This window comes from Gossypium raimondii, chromosome 11 (genome assembly GCF_025698545.1).
Source record: "Gossypium raimondii isolate GPD5lz chromosome 11, ASM2569854v1, whole genome shotgun sequence".
Lineage (NCBI taxonomy): Eukaryota > Viridiplantae > Streptophyta > Magnoliopsida > Malvales > Malvaceae > Gossypium > Gossypium raimondii.
This window is the reverse complement of record NC_068575.1, coordinates 50,195,098-50,210,664: the sequence shown is the minus strand read 5'-3', so window position 1 is coordinate 50,210,664 and position 15,567 is coordinate 50,195,098. Positions and strand designations below refer to the sequence as shown.

The window sequence follows — 15,567 nt, the reverse complement described above, 5'->3', positions numbered from 1 at the left end:
AGACACGGGCCGCCATCACTTAGGGTCGTGACCCGACCGTTTCCCCTTTAGAAGTGAAGTTTTTCGCACCATTAGGATTGTGCCGAGCAGAACAGGGTCAAAGACGTAACTAGGCAAGAACCGAGTCATGCAGCAGGGACGAGAATCGAGCAGAAGGGTCTAGAAGGGTAAATTCATAAATAATCCTTACATTCCAACAAAAATACTTAATGAACCAAAACGTTAATCAGTATCTTTCCATAAATCACGCCACATTCCATTAGAATTATAACATGAAAAAACACCAATCAACACTTAATAATTGATACTTAATAGTTGAGTGATTAATTATATAATTAACCCTAATAATTATATAAAAGAATTTCCCACTGGCGAAGCAAATTATAAGACCTTATCAGTACGTCATAGTGGCGATACTAAGAAATCGGTTGGATTTAGGTTTATGTACCCCATCTGAACATCTTCCATTAAAGCCATAGCAAGAAGTGAAATTATCCTTTTTCTCAATGGAATTAATTAATTAATAAAAAAAGTTTTGTTCGAACTTTATATATAGACCGTGAAGCAATCATGCTCAATAATTAGACTAGCCAGGAAAAAGCGGTACAAGAGCGAAATACAGGCCTTGAAACCTCAATTTTTCTTAATGAAACAATCAGTTAGACCAAGTCTGAAAGTCAGGTCTTATACATAATCCATCTGATGCCAAAATAATTTGGAAAAATTAACCATACTCCCTCTGTAGTTACTAAACTCAACAACAGCAACTCCTGGAAGGGTCAGGACATCCAATATTTTGGAGCAGCAATTAATTCTCCATCTGCAGCATTACCCTGGGCTGCAAGCTTCCGAATACGACCAGAGAATTCCTCAGCCTGACATTAACACGAGTCAGTGCCTCCTCAAAACTATCTACAGATCTATTTTGGGTACTCTAACATGATGTTCGTTACTCGGGGGTATGATTTTTTTATTCAGGTAAACAGGGCATATTCCCAGTTTTCTACCAAAAAGTTCCTTCTCACAAATTACAAACCTAACAATTGCATCACACAACATATACAATTGAGGAGACCAAGGGATGCCAAAGTGAAGATTACTAACCTTCTCATCGATCCACATTAAAGAAGTTAGTTGATTATTCAAGATCTTGACCACCACATCTAGGGGAGTCATTCCGTCAAGTGCCTCGAGTTCCCCACCCTAAACATATTGCAGGGCAGTTGTCATTTCTGCTTATGTTGTAAAATCACAAATTGATCATAAGACCAAGGACAATTACCTGACTAGAGTTTACTGTCTCAATAATCGACTTGATCTGTTCCGTCATATGCTCCAGCTCCCTCTCCACATTTTCTGCCTGCTCATACCTGGAAAGAAAATGAAAGAATAAACTCCTACACTTTGCAAATTACAATATATCAATGTACATAGAGATGAAGGCCACAGTTTGATTGCACTCCAGATTTGACAAAGATAAGGTTCTTCAAATGTTTATATGTAAAAGCAAAGCTGACTTGAGCACAACTAGACCAAGCTTGGAATAAGAATGCACAGTGGACTTCAGTAAAAACTTCAAACAAGCATGTTCTCACATTGCATCTCTTGTTGACGCAGCTTCATCATCAAGAAGCAATCCACGCTCATCTTTATAAATTCGTTCTGCTTCTTCTTCCATACTTTGCAAAGCCTTATCAACCTAATATTCAAGCACATTTTCAAATAGTTATGACTATATCGCATCACATTTAAGTTCATAGGTTTGATGAAAAATCCACTAATCTTCTTAAGGTTTATTTATTAAATGAATTTTAAATGAAAAGACAACTTTACCCTTAATTAATTATTCTATTTGTTTTTGTTATTTTTAATCTTTATATTCCATCATTTTCAATTAAAAATAATAAAAATCTAATTGGTTATAAAATATTTTAATTATTATTAAATTATAAATTGCATTATATTCCAATATATCATATGTTAAATATAATATATATTTTCAATAAATATATGTAAGTTTAATTTAAGTTACAAATACAGTCACAATTACAAAGAAAGCATCTAAATAACTATCATTAGAATTAATCATTATAAAGCAGAACTGAAAGAGACCTCACTAATGAAAAGTTTTAAGCATATTGGACAATACACACAAAGAGATACACGGAATAGTTGGTCAATTCAGAGATGCTACAGTCACATGCAAGGTTAAGCATAAACAAGCTTCAGCGGGTTTTAAAAACTAGCTGGCTTATTGTTGAAAACCTAAAAGTAGCATAAGGAAGCAACAATCTAGATGGCAAAGTCATTAATAGTAAAGACAAATGAATCCTCTTAGAACTAGGACAGCATTGCTAACCAAAGCAAGCAAACATTTTCATCCAGAGTTTAAGTAATACAAATCTCGGTAGTTATATATAGAGATTCCTTCAACAAAACAACATTAATAGCGGTCAAATGTCATCTAAACTAAAGTCTGTGAAGTTTAAAAGTTAGCAAAATGTATACCAGCAAAAACCATTGAAATACCTCTTGTTGGTGAGTCTCAATTAACTCCAGTTGTCGCTCCAAGCTAGCTTGGGTCTCAACCACTTTTGCCACTTCAATCTGAATTGATGTTTAGAATTAATAGAGAAATATATGTAGACAACTTACTTGCAAAAATTCAGTAAATAAGAGTATAAAAACCTTATTAGATGTCAATATAAATTCTTTGTCAACAAGGCATATAAATAAACTAATAGGAAAGTTGCCTCACAGTAAAATATAATACCTCAAGCCTAAGAAGAACATCACGATTCTGCAAGATTCGCCTATCCCACTCAGCAATTGCACTAGCCTGCTTTCGAAATTTTCCAGTGCGTTCTTGCAGTTCAGCATTCCATTCCTTGATGATCTGTAGGCCCCAAAAGGAAGAAGCTTATTAGCTCAATGACAACCATAAATTAGAATGCAGGGGCTGAAGAGATGAAACATGCATCTTGGATCCACTAAAAAGATACTGTTACTATTCTTCCTGCTAAGTGAAGTTTGAGAAACACTCAAGAAAGGAGACTGAATGGTTTGAAAGAGGCAGATCAATCAGACTTGTTTGCTTTGAACATGCTTGAGATATGTATCCCTCACATCCACTGTTCCACCTGTTGACTTCTTTATTCTTCCAGATACCCTATGAATATTGCCTTTTTCTCTTAGATTTATTTTGGAATGACCTAAAATCTTATTGGATATTGCTATGGAAAGATAGCCTGCCCTTTCTACTAGCATGATTACAATAATTGCTCATAGCCTATGAAATACTGGGGAAGCATTAAGAAGACACATCAAAAAAGAAGTTTACATCAAAAAACCTAAAACGAAGTTACCTCCTCCACTGTCTTTCCGGTTATCTCCGAAGGTAATTTTGGGGTGGTAGATACTGCAGCAGTAGCACTTGAACTTGTCCTATAAGAAAAATAAACAAAAGTGGAAACATTATACAGAAGTTAAACCAAAAACTATTTCATACATTCAATAAGAAATTTAACAACATTTTTATTGAAGACTTCTTAAAGAATATAGAAGAAATAATAACATTTTTAGTAAAGAAATACAGAGACGATAATAACATGCACAAGGGTGCTACCCTGTAAACAGTAAAGAGGTACAAAGGAATAGTTCCTATAGTCTAAAACATCAAAAGGCTCTAAAAATGTTTCAAGCACTTGAACTCGTCCTGTAAGAAAAACAAACAAAAGTGGAGACATTATACAGAAGTTATGCCAAAAACTATTTTATACATTCAATAAGAAATTTCACAACATTTTTATTGAAGACTGCTTAAAGAATTTAGAAGAAACAATACCATTTTTAGTAAAGAAATACAGAGACGATACTAACAAGCACATGGATGCTACCCTGTAAACAGTAAAGAGGTACAAAGGAATAGTTCCTATAGTCTAAAACATCAAAAGGCTCTAAAAATGTTTCAAGCACTAGAACCTCCAAAAATCAGACCAGTTTTATTTAGCACCCTGCAATCTTGTACACATCACAATCGTCTCTCACAAGTTCCACCAATCGCAAGTTCAGGTGTCCAATATGACAGGGTTCCAGACCTATCTATACTCCTGACTTAGGCACCCCAAATTCATTTCCAATGCCCTAATCTTGTTTCCATTAAACAGTTTGACACAAAAAAAAATTAAAACAAGAAGTAATGCCAAGGAAATATTAGAGAAGCCAGGAAAGTGAGAAATGATGGGTTTAATCTCCCTTCCGCTATTTTTCTATATAAAGTTTCAAAGACAATAATAATACTTGTTATAAAAGAATTACAATATAATATTGACAGAAAAGCAGATAAAGTTAAACAAATACGGCAAAGGGATAAAAGATAAAGCCACCAAAAATAAAACCTAAACGTACCCACTACTTGAAGCTACAACAAGTGCCGATGATGTTTGGGCAGAAGTACTAATGGAAGTTGAAGTTGTTGAAGCAGAAGAACCAGAAGCAGTGAGACCTGCAGGTTCAGAATTCACAATTGCATGAAGACTTCAATATATTATCACCATTACTTAATCTAGGCACTTTAGAATTCTATGAAGTGACTGATTACAGGATGAAAGCAATTTGGAGTAAGAACTTCATAATTATTAGAACTTAATGTAATATATATAAACACAAAATAAGCATTAAACAAACAAACCCAGAATATTGTAGTATATAATAAAACTCACTGAATACAGGAGCAGTGGCAATGGCTTGTGCTTGTGAGGACGAAGCAGGAGTGGATGGTTTTGTTGATAAAGAAAAGCCAGAGAAAGAACCAGAACTCCCAGATGTAGCGGCTACATTTGTCACACCAAATCCAGTCAAAGAACTCACAGCAGCTGATGTAGCAGCTGAACTAGCAGGTGCAGCTGATGAAGCTGTAGCAGAAGAAGACGAAGAACTTAAGTTAAAGGCCGGGAATGCTGGAGTTGAAGCAGTGGTAGTACTAGCTGCAGGGGTAGAAGCAGTTGTGGTAGTAACAGTCGAAAACAATGGTGCTGATGATGTTCCAAAAGACAAGGAAGTGGGTTTTGACACAGCAGAGCCAGACAATGTGGGTGCAGGTGTTGATGATGAAGCTGCATTGCCAAATCCATATGCAGGTTGAGAAGCTGAAGGCGAGGCAAATGAGAAGCTTGAAGAGCTTGATGAAGAAGCAGCTGCTAAAGAAGGTGCTGTAGTATAGGTGGATGTTGGTGTTGAACTAGCAGTGCTCTTCAAAAATGGTGAACTACCCCCAAAAGAGAATCCCGTAGAAGAAGCTGTGCTCGATGATGATAAGCTTGGAAAAGATGGAGTAGTAGCTGTAGCAGTAGAAGGTGAACATAAAGAACCAAAAGAGCTCATAGCAGCAGTAGTGGTAGTAGTGGTAGCCGGTGCTTGTGAAGATGAAAATAGAGGGGAACCACTACTGGCTCCAAATGGGGATGAAGATGTCCCAAATGTCCCTGATAATTAAAAATTAAGAAAAAAAAAAGAGGGGAAAAATGAAAATCTTGGTTAGCTTTACCAGATTAGAGAACAAAAGCAGATGAGACAACAACTAAGCAGGTTTTGACAGGGCAGAACCAGGGACTGTGGGTGCTGATGATGATGACGAAGATGAAGCTGCATTGCCATAACCAAAGGTAGGTTGAGAGGCTGAAGAAGGGAGGGAAAAAGAGAAGCCTGAAGAACTTGATGAAGAAGAAGCAGCTGTTAAGGAAGGTACTGTAGTAAAGGTTGCTGTTGTAGTCGAACTTTCAGTGCTCTTTCCAAAAGATGAACCACCCAGGAAGGGGAACCCTGTAGAAGATGAGAAAGGTGAAGTGGTGGTAGAATTTGAAGCTGAGCTCGAAGATATGAAGCTTGAAAAAGATGGGGCTGGGGCTGGGGCTGCCGCTGAAGATGAAGACGAAGAACCAAAAGAACTTGAAGTAGCCGGTGCAGGTGAAGATGAAAATAAAGTTGAACCACTGCTGGCACCGAACGGGGAAGATGATGCCCCGACCTTTTCTGAGAAACAAAAATTGAAAAAAGGAAATGTTAGTATAAAGAGATTGAAGCAGATACAATAAAGAAGTAGATTTGACAATGCTACACCAGAGAATACGGATGCCGGGGATGATGATGAAGCTGGATTGCCAAATCCAAAGGAAGAAGATGGAGCAAAAGAGAAGCCTGAAGTGCTAGAAGAAGTAGAAGCTGCTGCAGTAGAGGCTGCTGTTGTATTCGAACTAGCGCTGCTTGAAGAAAATGGCGAACCAACTGAGAAAGAGAACCCAGCAGCACCGAAAGGCGATGTAGTGGCTGAATTTGAAGCTGAACTTGACGAAAACAAGCCTGAAAACGATGGAGTTGTAACAGTAGTAGCAGTAGAAGCTGATGAAGACGAAGATGCAAAACTAAAGGGGCCAGTAGCAGATGAAGATGAAAATGGAGAAGAACCACTGCTGGCTCCAAATAGGGATGAGGATGTCCCAAACCCTCCTGAGAAATATAAATTTAACCCAAAAAGAATATGTAACAATTTGTTAGTTTAATCAGATCAAAAAACAAGAGAATCAGTTACAATTGCGAAAATAATGAAGATACAAACATCACAGTCACACCAAAAGATGGAAAAGAAAATGATATTATTCTTTGCTAAGCAATGTTGACTGTTATAGTGTTAAGTAAAATACTAAATGAATTCCAAAATGTCCAGACAGATCTCATTGATATAAACTAAAAAAGAAAATAAAAAGTAAGAAATTAAAGAAACAAACCCGAAGGATTGAAGGGATTATCGGCCATCTTCGTTTCCCGGACTCCGCACTTTGGGGTGCAAAAACCAGCGGACACGGCGGTGTGTGAGAACTGAGATGAGAAGAGAAAACTGATTTGCAGGGACGAGAGAGAAGACTATTCAAATAAATGAACCGGTTAAACCCTATATTTCTATGCGTAAACTACTCAGTTGGTCACCCAACTTTATGGTGCTTTCATTTTGGTCACTTAAAAAGGAAATTTTTACAATTTTATCATCCAACTTTTAGGGTACTTTTATTTTAGTCTCTAAGTGTAAAATCTCTAACAATAATTGACTATACATTACACACTCTATCATGTTTACACTTTTATTTTTTATTACCCATCTTCTAAGTCGCTTCCATTTTGTCTCACAAAAATACTTTTTTAAGTATTGATCAAGGTAAAAAATTTAGACATTAAAAATTTGTCAAATTGTAATTGTTTACCAAGATTGAGTATGTCTCATAATTTAGTCAAATTTGAGAGATAATATTCTAGTTAAACTTTGTTTATTTGTTCCAATCAAACTCTGATTAGTCTAGATTGTTTTATTATTATTTGACATTAGAATTTAGCCTATAAATATGCTCTTTTACAACCGATAACACTTCTGAAGAATGTTGTCTTTACGTTGTGAGGGTTATTTGTTTTCAAGTTTTGAGGTTTAGTTTTTATCTCTATCTTTTATACTATTTGTTCTTCTGCTATTATAGTAAAATTATATTTGCTCGTGGTTTTTTATAGTCTTTGATACGGGGGTTGCGCGCGGACCAAGATTGAGTTGCCAAGTCACGGGAAACTCCTACGAAAGCTCTAAACGAACAGATCTGAAAATTAAAACAAAGAACAAGATTAAACTAATCAGATCTAAAATTAAATCCCCAAATTTAATTAAATGAGCAGCAAGGAACAAAGAACGAATGAATAAATGTATTCGGAGTTCAAGAAGATGAAATCGAAATCCAATAGTGAAATCCCACGTTTAATCGCCAAGAACACCAAACAAGTAAGTAGATTGAAACAGTCAAATTTTTTTATTGGAAGATTAGGGATTTGGGCAAAAAAGAAAAGAAAGAAATAGATGAAATTGAGCGGTTCAAGAAGTGAATTTAAGTTGCGATTCGGTCCAATTGAACACCAAGATGAATTGCCCAAATTTCAAAAATTAATTTCACCCAACAAGAAGAAATAGAAAGCGGCAAGAACCCTAAATTTTGGGAATTTTGAATTGATTAGATCTTGCCAATAAAAGAACCGATTAAATGAAGAGTTCTTAGAGTTTGAATCAAGGTGAAACACAAACAAAAACAAAGAAAGAAATTAGATATAGATTCAAAGATCAATAGAAATAAAGAAAAGAAATTGAACAAAGAAGAATAAAAGATAAGTCCTAAAGATCCTTGAAATCCGAAAGACTTCACAAATCTCTTCAAACGGCTCTAATCTCCCTCCAAAGAATATCGATGGCAAGAAGAAGGTTGAAGATGGCTCCCACAATCAAAAGATTGTTAAAACAACTTCTAAAGAAAACTCAAGAGAGAAATCTTGGAGAAAACTCAAAGAAAATTACGCTCTCTCAAATCAAATTTAAGAATGAATCTAAGTGTTATGTACAAGGGTGGTAGCCATGCCTTTAAATAGGCCTCAAGTAATCCTAATCTAACAAGTAACTAATAAAATTAAACCTAATTAATAGAATAAAATAAAGGAAAATTCAATAAGCATATATATAGGTCAATTTTTTTTGGTAATTTTACATGTATGTTCCTAAAGCTTAAAAATTAAATTAAACAATTAAAATGTTTATAAATTGGGCCATTTGACATTTTGGCCTGATTTTCAACTAAGTATGAAGGAATTTCTTGATTGGGCTAGAATTTGATCATTGGGCCTCGCCTTTAAGAATTTGGGCTCGTGATCCATCTCCTTCCGAAATTGGGTCGTTGATGCTCGTAACGGAGATCCAATGCGTGTTGGCTGCAAGATTTGGTTTCTTGGACCAAGATTTCCAAGATTTGAAATCTTGATTTTCTTGATTCTTGAAATCTCTTCGAACAGCATAATTGGGCCAAGATTCGGTTTCCTGATTTTCTTGAAAACAAGAAAGTGAATCTTGATTTTCTTGTTCTCTTGTGTATGAATCTAAGGCCTTGCTAACAAACTCTTGAATGGTCCTATTTAGTTTGGACCGCATTTGTCGGGCCTTTGATCTCGTTATTGGGCCTTGTGGCAATTTGAGCCCACCACTTTCTTGAACTTGGGTTGGGCCTTTATGACTCGTATCATTCCCCACTTCCTCAAAAAGATTCGTCCTCGAATCTGAAAAATCAAATGGGGACAAGTCAGCCACATTAAAAGTAGAACTTACATTGTACTCACCAGGTAGATCAATTTTATAGGCGTTGTCGTTGATCTTCTCGAGTACTTGGAAAGGCCCATCGCCCCTTGGGTCCAACTTAGTCTTCCTTTTTGTAGGAAATCGTTCTTTCCTCAAATGAACCCAAACCCAATCTCCGGGTTCTAGTATAACCCGTTTGCGTCCCTTGTTTTCTTTGTTGGTGTTGGCATCATTTGTTTTGGCTATTCGCTGCCTAGCCTTCTCATGTAAGGATTTCACCAACTCAGCTTTCTGTTCGCCATCTAAATTCATAATGTGTTCAAGAGGTAATGGGGCAAGATCAAGTACTGTTAGTGGGTTAAAACCATAAACAAGTTCAAATGGAGAATAACCAGTTGTAGAATGAATAGATCTATTATATGCAAATTCAACAAATGGTAGGCATTCTTCCCAATTTCTAATGTTCTTTCCCACAACAGCTCGTAATAAAGTCCCTAAGATCCGATTAACTATTTCAGTTTGGCCATCAGTTTGGGGGTGACATGTAGTAGAATAAAGTAATTTAGTATCAAGCTTACCCTACAATACCTTCTAAAAGTGGCTAAGGAATTTGACATCTCTATCATAAATAATCGTTTGAGGGATGCCATGAAGTCTTACCACTTCTTTAAAGAATAAGTCTGCCACATGTGTAGCATCATCTGTTTTGTGACAAGGAATAAAATGTGTCATCTTTGAAAACCTGTCAACAACAACAAATATACTATCTCTGCCTTTCTTGGTTCGAGGCAAACCTAAAATAAAATCCATAGATAAATCTATCCAAGGAGAAGTAGGAATCGGTAAAGGAGTGTAAAGGCCATGAGGCATTACCTTAGATTTTGCCTGTTTGCATGTAATGCACTTGGAACATACCTTTTCCACATCTTTCTTCATATGTGGCCAATGAAAGTGTTCTTGCAAGATATCCAGTGTTTTGGCCACTCCAAAATGTCCCATTAAACCCCCACTATGGGCTTCATGAATCAATAAGTTTCTCATGGAACACTTTGGTATGCATAACCTGTTCATACGAAAAAGAAAGCCATCTACAAGATAAATTTTATCAAAAGCAGTATGTCCACAATTCTTATAGATATGGCCGAAATCAGCATCATCATCATATAGTTCCTTAATATGTTCGAACCCTAAGACTTTAGCATTCAATGTAGTTATTAAAGCATATCGTCTAGACAAAGCATCTGCAACTACATTATCTTTACCTGTTTTATATTGTATTACATAAGGAAATGTTTCAATGAATTCTACCCATCGGGCATGCCGTTTACTCAATTTACCTTGTCCCTTTAACCATTTAAGGGATTCATGATCTGTATGTATGACAAACTCACTGGGTAGCAAGTAATGTTGCCATACTTGAAGTGCACGAACTAACGCTAATAGTTCTTTGTCATAAGTCGAGTAGTTTAACTGTGCACCATTCAATTTCTCACTAAAATAAGTAATAGGCTGCTTATCTTGCATTAAAATGGCGCCGATTCCAATTCCTGAAGCATCACACTCAAGTTCAAAAGTTTTAGCAAAATCAGGTAATTTAAGCAAAGGAGCAGAACATAACTTAGCTTTTAGAGTTTGAAAGGCCTTTTCTTGGGTTTCACCCCATTTGAAACCCACTGACTTCTTTATAACCTCTGTCAATGGGGCAGCAATAGTAGAGAAATCTTTCACAAATCGTCTATAAAAACTAGCTAAACCATGGAAAGATCTCACCTCAATTACCAATTTAGGAGTCGGCCACTCCTTAATTGCATTGACTTTGTCCTCGTCGACATGAATACCTTGAGCACTAACTATGAAACCTAAAAATATTAGTTTATCACAACAGAATGTGCATTTATCAAGGTTGGCAAATAATCTTTCAGCTCGTAGAATATTCAAAACGGTTCGAACATGGAAAACATGATCATCTAATGTCTTTGAGTAAATTAAAATGTCATCAAAATAAACTACTACAAATTTACCCAAGTGAAACCTTAAAACATGATTCATTAATCTCATAAATGTACTAGGTGCATTAGTAAGGCCGAAAGGCATAACTAATCATTCATACAATCCAAATTTTGTTTTGAAGGTTGTTTTCCATTCATCCCCTTCCTTCATTCGAATTTGATGATAACCGTTTTTTAAATCAATTTTTGTAAATATAATTGAACCATGTAATTCATCAAGCATATCATCAAGTCTAGGAATTGGATGTCGATACTTTACCGTTATTTTGTTGATTGGGCGACAATCAACACACATACGAAACGTACCATCTTTCTTTGGCACCAATAAGACAGAACAAAGACAAGGGCTTAGGCTTTCACGGATGTACCATTTGTCCAAGAACTCCTCAACTTGCCTTTGCAATTCTTTTGTCTCCTGGATTGCATCTATAGGTTTGGTTGATTCGAATCAAAGCTCCGGTACTAAGTCAATTTGATGTTCAATCCTCGTAAAGGTGGTAAACCTTTAGGGCCTCACTAAAACATCCTCATATTCCCGCAAAAGAGATTGAAACACACTAGGCAAATTTTCGTTAACGTTAGATAAAGATAAATAATTTTGCCTAAACCTCACAAGGATACAAGGTCATTTATTGAGTAGGGCTCTCCTCACATCTTTTTTGTTGCCAAAAGAATTTTTCGTTCATTTTACCCTTGTTGATTCACTCACCTTTGGGCTTTTAAATTTTGACTTTTTTACTATTAGTCTCTTTTCTCTCTGTCTTTTGTATTTGCTCTTTCTCCCTTACCCCCTCACAAAATTTTATCATCTTCAATTGATCTTTGTATACATCAGTAGGATTTAAAGGAGAAAAAGTGAATTTCTTACCTTTAAATACAAGGGAGTATCGATTAAGTTTACCTTGGTATGTAACATCACGATCAAATTGCCAAGGACGTCCAAGAAGCAAATGTGCCGCATGCATTGGGACCACATCACACCAAACTTCATCTTCGTAATTGCCGAGCTTAAAAGTGACCAATGACTGTTTTGTAACTTTTACTTCGGAACATTCATTAAGCCATTGAAGGTGATATGGCTTCGGGTGTTTGGTACAAGGCAACTTTAAAGAATCCACCAAATAGCTACTCACTACATTCGAGCAACTCCCACTATCAATAATGAGTGAACATAAGTTACCTTTAATAAAACACCAAGAATGAAAAATATTGGTCCTTTGGCTATCATCATCTCTTATCTGAATGTTAAGGCCTCGGCGAACTACAAAGCAATGGAAATCAGCAAAGTCCCCTTCCTTTGGTGGTTCGACCAACTCGTCGCCATTATCACTGTCATCCACAAGTTCTGGCATATCTGGATCTGTATTATCAAAGTCGGAAGTGTACTCACCGTTATCTTTTAGAAGAAATAATCTCGTGTTAGGGCATTCTCTACTATAATGACCACGCCCTTTGCACTTAAAGCATTCAATCTCACGAGTCCTTTTCGTACTCGAATCACCTAAATTGGGCTGCTTAGAAGGTGTTTGTGTTTTAGCAGGAGCCCCTTTTTTCCAATCTGATTGTTTACTTCCATTACTCAAAGAAGACTTGTTAGTAACAAAAGGGGATTTCGAACTTTTAAAATCAGAATTGGAGTTGTTACCTCGGTAATATTGTGAAGTCGAGAAGGAACCAAACCTTTGTTCCTTTAGTTGTTGCTCGATCTCAATGGCTTTATGAACTGCTTCTTCCAAATCAATGTAAGTTTGTAGCCTCAATGTATTAGCTATCGGCCTATTCAAACCATCAATAAATCGAACCATAGTTTTTTCCTCATCCTCCTCCACATTAGCTCTCTGAATGAGCATCTCCATCTCCTTAAAATATTCATCCACTGTCCTACTACCTTGAATAAGTCTTCTAAGCTTTGTTTTAATCTCCCTATAGTAGTGAGGTCGAACAAACCTTTTGCGCATAATTTGTTTCAACTCCTCCCATGTCGAAATCTTACCTTCATAATTCCGATGACGATTTACCCCAAGTTGAGTCCACCAACTTAATGTATAATCCAAAAATTCCAGCGTTGCTAACGCAACTTTCTCGTCATCCGAACATTTATAATACCTAAACATTAGTTCAATCTTAGATTCCCATTCACAATAAGCTTCTGGATCATTCTTACCACGAAATTAGGGAATTGTGAACTTCAGTTTTGCCAAAGAAGGTTGTCCACGATCATGAAAATCATCATCCATTCTAGGGACACGTCGAGGGCCGCGCCTATGGGGCTGGTTATTCCTATCTTCCCTGATTAGATCTCGATATTGAAGTTCTTGATTCATTCGTACCTCATTCAAAGTAGTATTCAATGCTTGAAGTGTAGCATTTATTTGTGTGATTGCAGCAACGTGTCCGTCTAACTGTTGTTGGACTTCCATAAGTGTATCATTATGGTCATCTTTAGACATTTTCAAAAAAAAAAAACTGCAAAAATAAACACTCAACACTCAAAAATAAAAGTTATCAAACCTCACCGTTAATCACTCAAAAAGAAAATTTTAAATTCTCAATGAGCTAGAATTCAGTCTTGTGAGTCCTTTAGGAGAGTTTATATCAACCAATTAGAGAGTGGATGAACCGATCTACCAAAGAATCCTAATTTGCACTAGGATGCCAAAAACTGACGAGACACCAATTGATTCGTGTTGCACCGAGGAAGAAGTTGTGCACATGTTTAAATCCTACTAACACAAGAAACAAGAACGTGTTAGATAACGTAAAGGAAGAATAAAGGCAAACAAATGAAAACCTACAGCTAAGAATCAATAAAATTGTCAAAAAGCAAAAACTGAAAAAGCTCATGAGTAACTTGACAACTTCGTTCGAGGTGTTCCCGATCTCAAAAAATCATGAAATTAAATCTGGAATGTCCTTAAATATTGAATTTTTATCTAGAAAGTTTAGGCACCAAATTCAACCCGCTGAATCTTTTTTTAAATTTTTATTGAATTTCATCTTTTTTGATTTTTTTGACTTTTTTGACTGATTTTTTTGCGGGATTAATTTTTTTATATTCAATCACAGTGCCACAAATATGTATGTAAAATTTCAGATCAATTGGACAACGTTTACCCACTTAAATGAATTTTTTTGAACAATTTTTCTGGGTAAATCTGCTGTTTTTGCTTTAAAAAATTGAGATCAGTTTAGAAATCAACCAAGAACACCCAAAACACCCAAAATCTGATACCAAATGATACGGGGGTTGCGCGCGGACCAAGATCGAGTTGCAAGTCACGGGAAACTCCTACGAAAGCTCTAAACGAACAGATCTGAAAATTAAAACAAAGAACAAGATTAAACTAATCAGATCTAAAATTAAATCCCCAAATTCAATTAAATGAGCAGCAAGGAACAAAGAACGAATGAATAAATGTATTCGGAGTTCAAGAAGATGAAATCGAACTCCAATAGTGAAATCCCACGTTTAATCGCCAAGAACACCAAACAAGAAGTAGATTGAAACAATGATTTTTTTATTGGAAGATTAGGGATTTGGGCGGCAAAAAGAAAAGAAAGAAATAGATGAAATTGAACGGTTCAAGAAGTGAATTTAAGTTGCGATTCGGTCCAATTGAACACCCAAGATGAATTGCCCAAATTTCAGCAGCCAAATTTCACCCAACAAGAAGAAATAGAAAACGGCAAGAACCCTAAATTTTGGGGAATTTTGAATCGATTAGATCTCGCCAATAAAAGACCGATTAAATGAAGAGTTCTTGGAGTTTGAATCAAGGCTGAAACACAAACAAAAACAGCAAAGAAATTAGATATAGATTCGGCATCAATAGAAATAAAGAAAAGAAATTGAACAGCAAGAATAAAAGATAAGTCCTAAAGATCCTTGAAATCCCGAAAGACTTCACAAATCTCTTCAAACGGCTCTAATCTCCCCTCCAAAGAATATCGATGGCAAGAAGAAGGTTGAAGATGGCTCCCACAATCAAAAGATTGTTAAAACAACTTCTAAAGAAACCTCAAGAGAGAAATCTTGGAGAAAACTCAAAGAAAATTCTGCTCTCTCAAATCTGAAATTTAAGAATGAATCTAAGTGTTATGTACAAGGGGTGGCCGGCCATGCCTTTAAATAGGCCTCAAGTAATCCTAATCTAACAAGTAACTAATAAAATTAAACCTAATTAATAGAATAAAATAAAGGAAAATTCGCCAAGCATTTATATAATGCTTTTTGGGCGAATTTTACATGTATGTTCCTAAAGCTTAAAAATTAAATTAAACAATTAAAATGTTTATAAATTGGGCCCTTTGACATTTTGGCCTGATTTTCAACTAAGTATGAAGGAATTTCTTGATTGGGTGGAATTTGATCATTGGGCCTCGCCTTCAAGAATTGGGCTCGTGATCCATCTC

General features: G+C 36.0%; 1 protein-coding gene across 1 annotated transcript; it reads right to left on the bottom strand.

Moving 5' to 3' along the window:
- Positions 1 to 617: 617 nt before the first annotated feature.
- LOC105803303 (nuclear pore complex protein NUP62) lies at positions 618 to 6,936 on the bottom strand. Its single transcript, XM_012635403.2, has 12 exons — positions 6,783 to 6,936; positions 6,118 to 6,504; positions 5,605 to 6,030; positions 4,722 to 5,483; positions 4,408 to 4,504; positions 3,366 to 3,444; positions 2,774 to 2,896; positions 2,530 to 2,607; positions 1,596 to 1,699; positions 1,283 to 1,370; positions 1,105 to 1,203; positions 618 to 875 (listed from the first exon to the last, which is right to left on the bottom strand). The coding sequence occupies exons 1-12, from the start codon at positions 6,808 to 6,810 to the stop codon at positions 780 to 782; spliced, it is 2,367 nt and encodes a 788-aa protein (XP_012490857.1). The 5' UTR covers positions 6,811 to 6,936; the 3' UTR covers positions 618 to 779.
- Between the last annotated feature and the right edge of the window lie 8,631 nt (positions 6,937 to 15,567).